The following is a 16,616-nucleotide window of genomic DNA, read 5'->3' on the forward strand; positions in this document are numbered from 1 at the left end:
TGTGACTGTGCCATAATCAGCCAGTCGTCCAAATAGTTCAAAATTCGCAAACCCTGACTCCGCAGGGGTGCGAGCGCCGCATCCATGCACTTCGTGAAAGTACGGGTGCTAAGGACAGGCCGAACGGGAGGACGGTGTATTGATAAACCTGGCCGTCGAGGCGAATCTCAAGAATGGCCTGTGACGGGATTTATCTGAATCTGAAAGTATGCATCTTTCAGATCGAGAGAAATAAACCAGTCCCCCTGGCGCACATGCGCGAGGAGTTTCCTGATTGTAAGCATTTTGAATGGTCTTTTTGCAAGCACCTTGTTCAAAACCCTGAGATCTAATATGGGTCTGAGGCCGCCGTCTTTCTTGGGAAACAAGAAAATAACGGCTGTAAAGCCCCGACTCGCTCAGAGAGGGTGGCACTTTCTCTATGGCCCTTTTACACAGAAGGCTTGCTATTTCTGAACGAAGCATGCACGCTGCTTCCGTGTTCACAGTGGTTTCGAGCCGCGCTCTGAAGCGAGGAGGGCGGCGATCGAACTGTAGCAAATAGCCCTGTTGTATTGTGCTTAACACCCACTTGGATATCCCTGGAATAGCTTCCCACGCTTTGAAGCGTAACGCTAGAGGGTGAATGGCCAATTCGGCTCTGATTGCCGCACACAGACGCTGAACAAAATGTGTGAGCTGCGTTTAGTGTGTTTATGCATGATTGCTCGCAGACAGCATGAACAGGCTGTTTTGTGAGTGACTTCCGATTGGATGAATGGGGAAAGAGTCACATCTGTTACTTGATCGCTAAGCATAGTCATGGGCACGGGACTTACACACAGAGGAATGTTTGCTGGCCGTGTAACAGAGCGGGCAGAGAATGGGCATGCGCACGTATTCGTGGGCGCATTTATTGACTCTAACACTCGAGCGGTTCGTAACCGCTTTATGTGAGCGTGCTCTGGTGGGGACACGAGACATGTAGTGCTTGTGTGTAGAGGTGAACACTGGATTGTGGGCACATTTTCTACACATAGGGCTGGTCGTGTGACAGAGCGGCCAGAGAATGGGCGCGCACACGCATTCGTGGGCGCCTTCATTGACTCTGACGCTCGAGCGGTTCGTAACCGCTTTATGCGAGCATGCTCTGATAGGGGCACGGAATGTGTTATGCTTGTGTGTAGGGGTGAACACTGGGTTGTGGGCACATTTTCTACACATAAGACATGTTTGCTCTTTACAAGATTTATTTGGGTCGCCGTGAAAACGCCGTTTGAGTGCAGGCAAGCGGGCAGTGTCACCGGCTTGTTGGCTGCTAAATTCACCACTGTAGTAGCCTGAGAGAAGTGGACTGACAGGGGGCGAAGCTTTGACGGTGGTCCGGCCGTGGCGGGACTGAGCTGTCGTTTGTTCAACAAAGTTAGGAAGACTTTGGTTGCTCTGGTTTCAGCGTTACCTTAAATCGAGGCCCGCGGGGGGGCGGCGGTCTGCGGCGGCTGTCTGAGCGTGATCGAGGGCGGCCGCCCTGTCGACGCTGAGAAGTCTGAGTTTGTTGAGCTGGGCGCTGTGAAGAGGCTCGTGCAGGAGGCTGATCACGTGAGCGGCCTGCAGAGGAGCTAGCACGACGCGGCAGGAAGAGGTTCATGGCTTGAGTGGCTTTCTGGACTTCTGAGAAGCGGTCAACAATGCCACTCACCGCAGAGCCGAAGAGACCGGTCGGAGAGAGCGGTGCGTTGAGGAACGTGGAGCGCTCTGCTTCTCCCATGTCGGCTAGCGTTAGCCACAGGTGTCTCTCGGTCACAGTCAGCGAGGCCATGCACTTCCCTAGAGCTTGAGCTGCAGCTTTGGTAGCACGAAGGGCGAGGTCTGTCGCGCTTCGTAGATCAGTAACAGCCTCTGGGTGCCTGCCTTTCTCATCCCACTCCGAAGAAGGTCCGCTTGTAGGATCTGTAAAACGGCCATGGAGTGCAGAGCAGATGCGGCTTGGCCGGCGGCGGAATAGGCGCGGCCAACATAGGTGGAAGTCGCTCTGCAGGCCTTAGACGTGAGCACAGGCTTAGACCGCCATCTCGCGGAGGGCGGGCAAAGGTGTGCTGCTACCGAGTCCTCGACCGGGGGGATGGAGGAGTAGCCTCTCTCGGTGGCGCCGTCCACCGACGCAGAGAGGTGGAGACGTGGGAACGGGACCTGGCCGAAAAAGGAGCGTTCCACGACTTTGCAAGCTCCGTGTGTAGTTCCGGCAGGAAGGGAGCGGCCCGGGCCGCGGGTGTAGAGCGGCGATGGCTTTGAAGAAAGCAGCCGTCGAGTCTGTTGGGTGCCTGCTCAGGGGGCGGTGACCACTCGAGACCGAGGCGGTCGACGGCCTGTGTGAGGAGGCGTGTTAACTCCCTTCGACTCCGGCGCGGGTCCTGCTGGATTCCTGGGCCGAGGAGGAGGCTTGGGAGCCTGACCACTCCTCGCTGTCTGAATGGAACAGCAGCCCTTATCCTCCGCCTCGTCATCCGAGATGGCAGCAGTGCGGCCGCTCGGCGGCAACTGCGCGTCCCGGGGGGGCGGGGGGGGTGAAAGCGATGCTCGAGGGAGAGGCTCTGGCAAGGCAGTCACTTCAACCACAGTTTCCGGCAGCCTTTGGGAGCGGCGCTTCTTTCTGCGCGGCGGCATGTAAGGCGGCGCGGCGGCTTCTGCTTTGAGCGCTTCGAGTCGAGCCCGCAGGGTCGACATCGGTAGCTCCTCGCAGAAATCGCATCCGCCCTCAGTGAGGGCGAGCTCTGCGTGCCCCAGTCCCAGGCAGAGAGCGCAGATGATGTGGCGGTCTCCGGTGCTGAGAAGGGCGCGACATGAGGCGCAAGTGGAACGAGGCATCTTGAAAAAGACGCTCGTACTCTTTTGTGAATAGTTCGTAAGAACTAGCTTGCTGAATAAAAAGGATACGTCGTCGGATGGCGTAGCTCGCAGGATGGCTGAAGGTGGCTGAGACGGCCGACTTCTTCTAGCGCTGTCCACGCTTGCTTGATGCCCCTCGAACGGCGACGCGGCTTCCAGGTCAGCGATGCGAAGAGCTTCGCTGAAGAGATGAAAATCAGGGTTCCAGCCTACGAACTACGCTTATATGCACTCTAGTCACGGCCATTTTGGCGGGCTTTGATGCAGTGAGCGCGCGGACGCCTCTCATTGGATGCGAGTTCGCCCAAGCTCGTCTATAGGTTGCAGCAGTTGCCGCAGAGCAACCTATGAGCTCGCTAGCTAGCCCGCTCAAGGTCTGCAGCTGCCGCACTGCGTTGACAATGGATACAAAAATTAAGGATAATTTTTTGGCTTCAATATCTCAGAAAAGATGAATCTTTCCCGTAGCGTAAGCTAGCTTACGCAATACGAGAGAACCTCTCGTAAGAGAACTTCAGAAAGTTCAGCTGTCCGTTCTAAATACACAGTTCCAAATGCTCAGTTATATACCTTTCTGTGTTATCTCTGACCAGTGGGGTCACTGCCCTTGTCTTTTTCTTCGCCACCAATATGTTTTATGTCCTTCGTTAATTAAATATTGGTGGAAAATATATCTTCCATATGCAGCTAGCAACTTCTCATATCTTGGGCATATGTCACAGTTTATGCAAAGGGCACGTTGATTTAGAATCACTTGTGTAAGAGACAAACAGATTTTCCTCATAACATTTCTTTTACCTTTCACCTACATTCCAGTGTACCCTCATAATGAGGCGGCTTTGTTTGCTCATACACCATATCATTTGATTAATGAAAGAAAATACATGCTTTAAAGATATACATCATATATTCAACTCATTAAATGTCAGAAATATGTCAGAAATATATCATATGAGAGATACCTAAAAGGTATTCATCATGTAAGAAATGCATCATGTATTTTAATGAGACACAACATATATTTTAAAGATATAGTCAGCATATAACTAATTAAAAGAAATACATCAAAGATATATGTCAGAATACAACTAATTAAAAGAAACACATCATACCTTCAAAGAAATACACCATAGTGTCCTTCCATTTTCCGCCATTATCTTTTAGATTCTCTCCTTTTTAACTATTGGTGGAAAGCCCCTCGCCTGGTTATTTTTAAAAAGATTACATTATATCCACAGAAAATATCCCTTGCTTTGCAGTTTTGTCTGTTATCCATTAACTGAGCTTCTCTCACATTTTGCATAAGGGACATGTATTCTCAACACACATCTGCCTTTCTTTACAATATGCTTACCACATTGGTTACATTTATTTGTTTATACATAATTTTGATTAATTTATTTTTAGAATATATATGTAAAAAATACAGTTTGAGAGGATCAGTTATAAAACACATTTATTAAATATAACAGCTTAAAAAGTACCTGTACTCAGCTTTTAAACCCACGATCACACTAGACTGTGGGCTGGTGATGGGCGACACCACTTATTTTCTTTTCGATCTGATATCAATAATTTCAAGTCCAATATCGTCGATACCAATACCAATATTTTATTTGTAATTTTTTTGCGATTACTTAGGATAAAATGGGTAATTAACATTTTTATTTTTTGTAATAATTCGTCATCATTATTTTTTTAATGACTTATTAACAACAACTACACAAAATTATAAGAAATAAGAAATGTCACCTTTAGATATGTTGAGACGCTGCCATAGGAAATAAATGACTATTTTGCAAGAAAAGTCCAGGGTTCCAGATGCCAAAGTTGTAGTTTATTGAACACCAACAAACTTGAGACCGGTCAGCTGTCCGTTCTGACTCTCTTAGTCCAAAACCTCCTCTTCTATACAGTCTCATTTCCACGCCCCTTCGTTATTTTTGTAACCAATGGATACTATTTCCCACCATTATCTCACAGAGCCTTTTGATATCTTTTTACTGGAAGAAACTTGGCTTCAGTCTATCTTTTTAATTAATTTGACCACTAGTTGTTTTTACACCTTATCTTCAACTGTGTTTCAAGGTCCTTAGCCTCATTATTTTGTTACAGCTGGGTGCTCTTTGTGGCCTCTGCAGCATCAACACTTTTAGTAACCTCATATGCTCTCTCCTGGGTCACACAAAGGCCAGGAAACTCATTTAAGTACTTTGATATAAAAACATACTAGAATATTGAAAAATATACTATACCAGGTCCTTTAAGAGCTTTGTATGGGGCGATATTTAAGACTATTAATGTGAGTGTGGTTTGATATGCGTGTATTCAGATTTTATTGAATGTAGTCTTGAATGTGAACTTATTTATCCTTATGGAGTTGCAGTGTTTGGTTTTAACCAAGTTTTTGAATTTGAATTGTTCCATAACGTCTGTCTTAGCTAAACTTTAGTACTATTCTTTATAAAGTGTGAGTGTGTGTGTGTGAGAGAGAGAGAGAGAGAGAGAGAGAGAGAGAGAGAGAGAGAGAGAGAGAGAGAGAGAGAGAGAGAGAGAGAGAGAGAGAGAGAGAGAGAGAGAGAGAGAGAGAGAGAGAGAGAGAGAGAGAGAGAGAGAGAGAGAGAGAGAGAGAGAGAGAGAGAGAACCTGGCGACCCGAGTTCGATTCCCGCTCATGGCAAACACCAGTGACGATTATCTGAACCGGTCTCGGGCCTCCCCTAGGTCGACTCAGCCTAAAATGAGTACCTGGTGCGGTCTGTAAAACATCGCCACTGGGGAGACAAAGGCGGTTGGCCGTGGTCCTGGCCACCCACCCACCCCTTCGTGTACCGTTCCGGCCTTACTTGCCCCTACAGTCTGTTAAGGCTAAATGGGGGATCGTTGTCTGTGTGTTTACGTTAACCTTAATTATGCCAAATAGTATCCAACAAGAACAAAAAACTTCAGTTGGTAATAATTATTTATGAATATGGGTATTGTAGCTTAAATAACATCCTAGAAGAGAATACGTTAAAATAAATATTTTAAGATTTGCGCATTTCAATTTAATTACAAAGAGTAAATAAAATAAAATAAACCATTACATTTTAAGTTTTAATTTAATTCAGTTAAAAAAATACATAATTAATTTGATGGAATTTTGTTATGAAATTGAATATGTATAAATCTTTAAAATATGTATTATTTATTATTATTTTGTATGGTGAGAGGCCACACTGGTCCTGTTTCACAACACAGATGATGAATAAAATGTCTAGTTCTTTATCATAATAAAGATATATGAAGGTAGAAGATGTACATTTAAAGCGGGTATGGCTTGTTTCAACGTTGGGGCTGTATTTTGTTTGATATTAGTGTAGATAATATTCATCACATTTTGAATTGTTCACAAATGATTGAAACAATAATCAAAACAACACAAAAATTTTATTCTGAATGTATTTGTTGTTGTTTGGTTTATGATAATTATTATTTTTGCAAACGAGGAAAAATTGTTGGTCTGAGACAGCGGTATGACGTGACCATCTCTATGGCAACACGTGTAAACAAACTACTGCATGAGGAACTTGTATTGAGCACTGAACAGCTGAGTCGAGCATAGAACGATGCCGATTAAAAAAGGGAAAAGGCCAAAGAAGGGCAAGGGGTGAGTAAAAACATTTATTGCTCTGCCTATTGATAATAATATATACATACATTTGTTTCTGGGGGGAAAAATGTAGATAATTAAAAGGATTTGAAGTGTATTTGTGTATATAATATACGTTCTTGCGAAGTAGCGAAACTCTTTCGTATTGTTATTGGTTTTCCATACAGAAAAGGGAAGAAAGATAGCAAGCAAGAGTCCAAAAGGGATACAGAGTCCGACATTGAGAGGGCGAAAGCCAACGCGGCTCTGTGGGAGGCCAGGTATGATATGACAGAGACTTCACGCGTTGAGTATCATGAAGCAGCTCGAAGACTGACCAAAACCAACGAGCAGCTCACAGATCTACAGCACAAGACCGAGAAGCACACCATTAATGTCATTGCTGTTCTAAGGGCAAAAGACCTGGAAAATGAGGATAAGGTATTTTAACACAGAGGGTTAATGTATAGTAGCATTTGTTTGTAATCATATTCTCATATACAGTTAATGATGCATTGTCTTCGCAGATTGCTGCATTGGAACAACAAATACAGCTTGAGAAAACAAGGGCCTCTCAAGAAAAAGCGAATTTAGTGAGTAATGCCTCTGTGTTTCCAGTTTGTTCCTTCTGTGGGAAAGCAGGAATTTGTTCTCATCATAAACGAGAGGTCTATTAGAGAGTAATTCATTTATTAAAAATAAAAAATAAAATAGGGAATTCTTTTAAAACTATATTATTATTATTACATGCCTACAAATGTATTTATATCTTGATTAATATTAGGCTATTTTTATATGATATAAAATATAATTTGAATTATATGTTGCTTCGGACAGCAGTTTTTCTTTCTTAAAAAAAGAAAGAAATTCTTTCTTAATATATTCTTACCATTACTGACTAGACAGAAAATCAACATGATGTGAATGACTTTCCACATTCCCATGTACTGAACAATGAATTGTCACATTTGACAGTAATGTTACCTTAAAGGGATAATTCATCTAAAAATGAAAATTCTCTCATGATTTACTCACCATCATGCCATCCCAGGTGTTTATGACTTTCTTTCTTCTGCAGAACTCAAATTAAGATTTTTAGAAGAATATTCAGCTCGTAGGTCCATACAGTGGAAGTGAATGGGTACCAGAACGTTGAAGCTCCAAAAAGTGGTTTAATCCATAACTTCAGAACCGATAGGATATAGGTGATTGTTAGAAACAGATCAATACAAGTCCTTTTTTTTTACTATAAATTCTCCTGCCTGCCCAGTAAGTGGTGATATGCTTGAAGAATGCAAATTGCCAAAAACAGAAGTAGAAGTATGTGAAATTGAAAGTGGAGATTAATAGCAAAAAAGGACTTAAATATTGTTCTGTTTCTCACCCACACCGATCATATTACTTCAGAAGACGAGGGTTTAACCAGTGGAGTCATTTGGATTACTTTTATGCTGCCTTTATGTGATTTTTGGAGCTTCAAATAGTTGGTACCCATTTACTTCCATTGACTGGACCAACAGCGCAGATATTCTTCTAAAAATGTTTGTTTATGTTCTGCTGTAGAAAGAAAGCCTTACAGCACATCTGGGATGGCATTAGGTGGAGTTAATGTTGAGAGCATTTTCATTTTTGGGTGAACTATTCCTTTCAAAAAGTTGTGTTGCATGCACAAAGATGTCAAGAATAATTCTATCAATTGTGAAAAGGAGCTGACTGATCACCCTTGTAATCTTTTTCTCTGATTGGTCATTACAGATCGCTGAGTATACACTTAAGATGGGTGAGCTAGAGAAGACGTTTAAGAAGAAATCTAGTCAGTTCAGCATGATTGAAGAGGATCTTAAGATCATCAGTGAGTTCCGTAAGAAGAAGCCCCAAATGGAGCAAGAACTTAAAAATGTAAAATACAATTTATTGATTTCATGTAGTCAGTTATGTAGAAGTGTTACAATAAAGCTTTATGTCTATTATAATGTCACCATTGAATTGTACAGATGAAAGAAACTATGGACAATGTAGACCTGGAACAGAAGAGAATGCTTGCAAGAATGGAGCAAAAGTTCTTCAATGAGAAGGTATAAGGGTAGTTGATACATAACAGGTCCATGGACTTTTTGTTATGAATATCAATATTTTAGGCTTAAATGTATATGAATTATAAGGGAAAGTGTATATTTTAGTAATTGGTCACTATTTTAGAATAGCACAATTTTAATCACCTTTTCGCATTCTCTTGTTCATTTTAAATGGTCCTGCAGATTGACAAATTAATGTTTAAAAGTACATTATATTCCATGTAGTCTCTTATGTAACATGAGATTGTTTAAGATGCGTGCGTAATAATGATAAATGAATTAACACAAGGATGTTTAATAGTTTTAGATTTGCCCTTTTAAAGGTAAAGTTCACCCACAAATTACATTTTTACAATCGTATAATTTACTCAGCCTCATGCATCCCAGATGTGTTTGACTTTCTTTCTTCTGCAGAACACAGACAAAGATTTTTAAAAGAGCTTTTTTGATCTGTCGGTCCTCACAATGCAGGTGAAAGGTAACCAGAACTTTGAAGGCCCAAAAGGCACTATAAAAGTAATCCATATGACTCCAGCTGTTAAATCAGTTTCTTCTGGAGTGATATGAAAGGTGTGGGTGAGAAACAGATCAATATTTAAGTCCTTCTTTAAATATAAATCTACACGTTCACTTTCACATTCAGCCACCTACTGGTTTGGGCTGGTCATAGGTGGAGATTTATAGTAAAAAAGGACTTAAATATTGATCTGTTTCTCACCCACACAACTAATCACATCATATCATATAACTTCTGAAGATATGGATTTATACACTGGAGTCATATGGATTACTTTTATACCTACATTCCTTTTTTGGACCTACTGAGTTCTGGTGGCCATTCACCTGTGTTGTGAGGACCAACAGAGCTGAAATATTCTTTAAAAAATATGTTTTTGTGTTCTGCAGAAGAAACTAAGTCATTCACATACTGTATGGGATGGGATGGCATGAGTTAATTATGATAATTTTCATTTTGGGTGAACTATCCCTTTAATAAATCAAAAGTTTTTTTCATTTAGTAAATACAATTTTTAGAACTACTTATATACAGTATAAAGAAGAAAAACACATGGCATAACAATATATATCTTTCATCCTTGATGACTCTCTCTGTCTCCCTCTCCCCATATATTTTGTATTTAGGTTCACCTTGAGAAAGAAGCCGAACAAAAGATTGCTGTGCTTGCAGAGAGAGCCCACAATGAAGCGATTGTGTAAGTATCTTCTCCATCTCTCCCTGTTCTCCCTGCATCCTAACAGCACTTTACCCTTCTACCTGATGCCATTGGAACTGTTTGTTAGATATATTTACATGTGGTAATTGAGATGACATCTTCTGTCTTGGACCCATCAGACATCTGGATAATACTTCTCGCTCGGTGTTCAAGGAGAATGTACGTTTAAATAAGGCATTAGGTTACCACATCAAAGAAGTTGAGGATCTGCGGAAGAGAAATGCAATGCTGGCTGTGGAAAACGACACCCTCACTCTGCATGAGGTGACAACACAACTTATAGCATATAAACTACCAGTCTTAACTGCTCTACAAATACAAAATGCAGAAGCTATGCCAACACTAAAATGTATGAAAATATATTTATATAGTTTTTGATTGAATTTTGATTGATTTTATTTAAATATTCGCACTCTGTTTTCTCTGAATCTTAGTTGTGCAAAACCTCTGTCACAGGACAGATCATAGTCTATGAGACTGAAATGTCATCAAATCAGATCAAATCAAATCACTTTATTGTCACACTACTGTGTACACAAGTGCAACAGTAGGTGAAAGTCTTGTGTGCAGTTCCGAATAACATAGCAGTACCAATTACAAGAAACAACATATTTACACAACACAATTTACATAACAAATGTACACATACTTATACAACACAATATACAATGTACAGTAAACAATACACACAATATAGAATACACATATATAAGGGTATATAAAAATATATATACAGTTGTTGAATTGGGGAGAATATATTTGACAGTCCAGTGTGAGATAAGATGATGATTAATAAAGTGCAGTGCTGATTGTTGATCGTGAGAGATCAAGTGTTCAAAAGTCTGATTGCTTGGGGGAAGAAGCTGTCATGTAGTCGGCCGGTGCGGGTCCTGATGCTGCGATACCGCCTGCCTGATGGTAGCAGTGAGAGCAGCCCATGACTCGGGTGGCTGAGTAAACATAAATCTGAGTAAACATAAAAAAAGTTTTTAAATGATAACTTCTTTGCTTCAATAAAATCAGGGGGGAATCATGAAGGGGGCAAATACTTTTTCACATCACTGTAACATTGTACTTTGTATTATATTACCCTGGAAGTAGTTTTGAAAAGCAAGTTACCACAGATACGATGAGGCTTCTAATGCAGCTGCTGAGAGAGTGACAGACAATTTACCTCTGACTGTCATAATCCACCGCTCTCTCCCATTTTTTTTTCTTAATTTGAAGAAATGTAAGTTGTGGCAATGTAATAGTGCCATTTTTCTTTTGACGTTGGAGCAAATGAATAAGCAAAAATTATATTTGCCGTGGTCTGCCATTCACTCCCATTCACAGCTTTCAAGGTTTACCCTGCATTCCTTCTGCGTTCCAAAACCCAGAAGTGTGAAAAGGGTCCATACTGTTTAAAACCCCTGGTGGCACCACATGAAGTTGGTTGAAAGAGTGTGTAGAGCTATAATCTAGACAAAGGGTGGCTTTGAAGAAGCTAAAATATAAGATTTTATTTGTTTCCATTTTTGTTCACTGCACAATACACATACTTCAATGTGTTATTTCATAGTTTAGATTACATTACAATGAGTAAGTGTGTCCAAACTTTTGCCTGATAGTGTACAACTAATAGACTATGAATACTACATAGTTTGCCTATTGAACAACAACCACTGGAAATGAAAAATGTAATTGCCCCCACAGAAAAGGAGTCAGATGATTACGAATGACACGGTATCTCAGATTATGACCCAACGGAGCACAATTTCGGATCTCAAGACCAAGGTATCCACCCTGGAGCAGGCCCTGGCCAGCATGGTGGCAGAGTTTGAATGGAAGAAGGCTGACATCAAGCAGCTTGCTGTGGTCAGAACTCAAGCCAGCAGTGTAGAGCTGGAGAAACTCCAGAAGCTCTTGAGCATACGGGAGAGGGAGCTGAGCCGAGTGAAAAGACTAGCACGCAGTGTAGTGGAGCAGCGCACAGACATGGAGATCCTCTTCCATGAGGCTCTGAACCAACTGAAACAGGAGATTCTAATGGAAAGACAACAGCACAGGTTAACTTCATTATTGATTTTAGAGATAAATAGCTAGTTATTCACCCAAAAATGAAAATATTGTCATCATTTACTCACCCTTATGTTGTTCCAAATGGATATGACTGTCTGTCTTCCATAGAACACTTAAGGAGATTTTCAGCAGAATTCACTGTCATTGTATGAAAAAGATGCAAATAAGAAGTGAATGGTGACCGAGAATAACATTCTGCCCGATATCTCCTTTTGTGTTACTGAGAAAGACATACATGTTTGGAACATGAGAAAATTTTTAATTTTTAGGTGAACTGTTCCTTTAATGAGCAAGAGTTTGAGTTGCATGCACTATTTTTAATAGTGAACCATTTAGATGATACTGTGTTTGCAGACAGGAAGCAGAGGTAAATCGTAGCAGGAGGATGAATGAGGTTCTATTAGGTAGAAGGGAGTACGCTCACATTCGAACTTTCAAAAAAACTCTCCACAATACCAACAGCATTTCTACAGGAATGGAGGAGGCTGAGAAAAAGTAAGGGTATTTATGCCTAATTTGTGTTTCAAGCATTGTATTAGTTATTTACTACATAAAAAATCCTTTCAGTAACAACGTTGTGTTCTTTCATCAGCAATCTGAAGAATCCCAAAGTGAAAATATTAGAAATGACCTGGGAGCAAAGAGAGAGAGTGCTCAGACTGCTCTTTGCTAAAATGAATGGCATGAAATCCAAGTAAGCATCTTCTAGTAGATACTACATTTGGATGACAAACAATTTACTGTATGCCCGTAATTTACATGCTGCCCGTTGTGACAACGACCAAAAATTCTTCCTCCCAATCTAATTTAGACTTCTTAGCTTACTGTTGGCACCCACTCAAAGGTGCAGCAAATGTATAAATTTCTCTGGCATCTCTTTAAGGAAAACAACACAAGCTCTAGCTTTGACAGAGTTGACAGAGTCTGAAGGGAACCAGAGTAGCAGTGATCCAGGGTGAGACATTAACATGCCAACAGATGCAGTATGTTTGGCTTTCTGCTAACAATTATTGTTACTAAACCAGGTGGGTCTTTTTGTTCTGCTTCATCTCATGTAGTTGCATAATGCATTAATCTTTCTGTCCTCTACACAGGAATGCAGACGAGGAATCTATTGCAACCTTTTTAACCCAGGCACCAGTTTCCAATATGAGCTCCAGTACTAACTCCAGTGCTCTGCTAGACTTGTAGATCACCTGACCTCATCATAGTATCTCAAGAGAACCTCAAAATCTCCCAGATGAAAATATTACAATTTTTTGGCATTCAAAGGATCTGTCCTACTTTAATGATGTATAGACCATTTCAAGTGACATCTTTGTTCCATGAACAGTTCCTTCTAGTTGTCATAATCATTAACACAATTAACGTTACTTAAATTAACACGATTGTCATAAAATGCCAGTATTAGAATGTGAACCATGTGGTTTTTGTGGCTGGACGCTCCCTGGATGCCTGGAACTAATGGAAATTAAAGTGTTTAGATATCCAAAAGAGCAACCGCAAATGGATTCATGATCCGCTGAAGTGAAGCTGGACTGCAGGATACATGCAATATTAAAGGAATGTTCCTGGTTCAATACAAGTTAAAGGAATAGTTCTCCCAAAAATGAAAATTCTTTCATCATTTACTCACCCTCATGCCATCCCAGATGTGTATGACTTTCTTTCTTCTGCAGAACTTAGATGAAGATTTTTAGAAGAATATTTAAGCTCTTTTGGTCCATACAATGCAAGTGAATGCAAGTTACAAAAATCACTTAAGTCAGAATAAAAGCTATCCATAAGACTCCAGTGGTTAAATAAATGTCTTCAGAAACAATGTGATAGGTGTGAATGAGAAACAGATCACTTTTACATTCTTCCTGTTGTGTTTTTGGTGATTCACATTCTTCATGCATATCTCCTCCTACTGGGCAGGGAGAAGAATATCTAGCAAAAGAAGGACTTAAATATTTAAATAATCTGTTTCTCACCCACACATATCATATCACTTGTGGATTAAAACACTGGAGTCTTGTGGATTACTTTTATGATGTTTTTATGTGATTTTTGGAGCATCATTCACTTGCATTGTACTGACCTACAGAGCTAAAATAATTTTACAAAATCTGAATTTGTGTTCTGCAGAAGAAATAAAGAAATACACTTCTGGAATGGCATGAGGGTGAGTAAAGGATCAGAGAATTTTCATTTTTGGGGTGAACTATCCCTTTAAGCTCCATCGACAGCATTTGTGACATAATATTAACAACTGTTAATCAGACGGTTGTTGGTTTGATCCCCACAGCCACCACCATTGTGTCCTTGAGCAAGGCACTTAACTCCAGGTTGCTCCGGGGGGATTGTCCCTGTAATAAGTGCGCTTTGGATAAAAGTGTCTGCCAAATGCATAAAAATGTAAAAATGTAAATGTAAATAATATTTATTACCACAAAAATTAATTTCGACTTGTCCCTCCTTTTCTTTAAAAAAAGCAAAAATCAGTGAGTCGGTTACTATGGAATTGAATGTGGCCAATCTTTAAGTTACAATACTCTATCTATTTCAGAAGTATAGCCCCAAGATATAAAGGATATGTGTGTAAACATTGTTTCCATGACGATGTAATGCCAACAAACCTAAAATCCTAAAACGACTGTAAAAATGGCAATTTAAACAAATTCACAGCTCAAATAATACACAAGTTTTAAAATAATTAATGCAAGTGATTTTATAAAATTATAAGTTTCATATTTCTGTGTTTAAACCATCAGAAATTGGCAACATTCACTTTCATTGTCCCCATTCACTTTGTGACAGTGCCTCACTGTAATCTCAATTTTTGCTTCTTCTTCTTCTTTTTTTTTAAGAAAAGGAGGAACTACTTAACATACATTTTTGTGGTAATTAACATGTTGTCGATTGATCTTAACTTGTACTGAACCCGGAATATTCCTTTAACAACTGTAGGTGAACAACATTTATACCAACTAATTGTAAGTTTGATAGGTAGAGCTCTAAAAGTGACTATAGATGCTCCCATTATAATGAGTGAAGCTGCATAAGTAACTTTATATTACATTTAGTCATTTAACAGATGGAATTAGGAACAGAAAAATGTAATCCTTTCCATGCCCATCGGTCACACAGACAGCGTCATTGAACAGCTGTAATGATTACACAGATTAGCCACAACCACCTGCCTAATATTGTGCAGATCCTTTTCGTGCAGCCAAAACAGCGCTAACCCACATCTTAGAATAGCATTCTAAGATGATATTCTTCTCACCACAATTGTACAGAGTGGTTATCTGAGTTAACTTAGACTTTGTCACAAACCAGTCTGGCCATTCTCTGTTGACCTCTCTCATCAACAAGGCATTTTTGTCCACAGAACTGCCGCTCACTGGATGTTTTTTGTTTTTGGCCCATTCTAAGTAAATTCTAAAGACTGTTTTGTGTAAAAATCCCAGGAGATCAGCGGTTACAGAAATACTCAAACCAGCCTGTCTGGCACCAACAATCATGCCATGGTCTAAATCACTGAGATAAAAAAAAATTCCCCGTTCTAATGGTTGATGTGAACATTAACTGAAGCTCCTGACCCGTATCTGCATTGTTTTTATGCACTGCTGCCACACGGTTGACTGATTAGATTATCGCATGGATGATTGTTGATCCCAAATGGGCTGGTTTGAGTATTTCTGTAACTTTTGATCTGCTGGTATATTCACACACAGCAGTCTCTAGAAAAGACTATTTGATATTGTTTGAGAAAATATGTTAACTCAGAACCTTATTTAAAGGATCTGTATATACCATTGTATTTACAGTGCTCCAAGACCAGTAGTGTTAATGTTTACATCCTTGAAATGGTCTGTATGTAGCTACATAAATTTGGATTTGCATTTAATGTAAATTGTTAATATATAGTTTTGTTAGAATGCCAGGAAGTATTCTTGTCACAGGGTCACAGACTATCAACGCCACAGCTTAAAAAGTGTGATGCAATGCTTGTATATCAACACTGTTATACTAACATTGAAGCACTTTCATCAATTACACATAAAGGAAGTTGGATATAGGAGGTTGCTTAACTTAAGTTAAGTAGACACAGTATTCACATGGAAACCACCTGAAAATGTGTTTCTTAACAGACCGATTTAAATTTGTATATGATTTAATATAACAGAAAATGTATTTAACATGGCCAATGTTTGTGTACACCAATCAATTTGACATTGCTGAATTTTTGGGACACCTGATTCAGTTTGGGGCTATTGAGATGAGCCTTTTACTGAATACACTGTAATAATTATGTAAAAGCAGAATAATGTTTTCCAACCTACACAGTTACATAAAGAAGTTGTTTTGTAATTGAAAATATGAACAGCACTGTTGAAAAATAATGTGAGTCAAAATGATTTTTGCAGTAACAGGCAGCATGCCACAGTTGCATTTAAAGAATGTTTATTTAATTGTTGAATGCAGATTTTAGCTCATTACCTTAACATTTTAGTGGGAAGAAGAGTGATGAAATTATAATCATGAAAGCTTAGTGATGCCGACAAAAAATGTCAAGGTCATTTCCTATTACACCCTAAATCAATACATAAAAATAAATAAATTAAATAATTTCATAATTAAGACCATAAAGATTTTAGCATAGTGATAATTTCAGGACACTTACGCATATTTTACTCCCCAATTCTCATTAACATAATGTGCCTGGATATTTTACTTTCACAATTTCCATTGTTTTCAAGGA

General features: G+C 39.9%; 1 protein-coding gene across 1 annotated transcript; it reads left to right on the plus strand.

The window, feature by feature from the left end:
* Window positions 1–6,457: 6,457 nt before the first annotated feature.
* Window positions 6,458–13,448, plus strand: bbof1 (basal body orientation factor 1). The gene is made up of 12 exons (XM_052090482.1): window positions 6,458–6,513; window positions 6,684–6,936; window positions 7,023–7,088; window positions 8,251–8,394; window positions 8,490–8,570; window positions 9,714–9,784; window positions 9,925–10,069; window positions 11,501–11,853; window positions 12,221–12,361; window positions 12,459–12,560; window positions 12,750–12,821; window positions 12,961–13,448. Exons 1-12 carry the CDS (start codon window positions 6,473–6,475, stop codon window positions 13,055–13,057), a joined length of 1,566 nt encoding a protein of 521 aa, XP_051946442.1. The 5' UTR covers window positions 6,458–6,472; the 3' UTR covers window positions 13,058–13,448.
* The last annotated feature ends 3,168 nt before the right edge of the window (window positions 13,449–16,616 follow it).

Source organism: Xyrauchen texanus, chromosome 24 (assembly GCF_025860055.1).
Source record: "Xyrauchen texanus isolate HMW12.3.18 chromosome 24, RBS_HiC_50CHRs, whole genome shotgun sequence".
NCBI classification, from domain to species: Eukaryota; Metazoa; Chordata; class Actinopteri; order Cypriniformes; family Catostomidae; genus Xyrauchen; species Xyrauchen texanus.

What these genes read in the sequence shown, in the direction of transcription:
- bbof1 (XM_052090482.1), top strand. Translation starts at nt 6,473, where the DNA reads ATGCCGATTAAAAAAGGGAAAAGGCCAAAGAAGGGCAAGGG. An exon ending in GCCCACAATGAAGCGATTGT is followed by an intron (nt 9,785 to 9,924) that starts GTAAGTATCTTC and finishes TGGACCCATCAG; the next exon opens with ACATCTGGATAATACTTCTC. An exon ending in ATGGAAAGACAACAGCACAG is followed by an intron (nt 11,854 to 12,220) that starts GTTAACTTCATT and finishes CTGTGTTTGCAG; the next exon opens with ACAGGAAGCAGAGGTAAATC.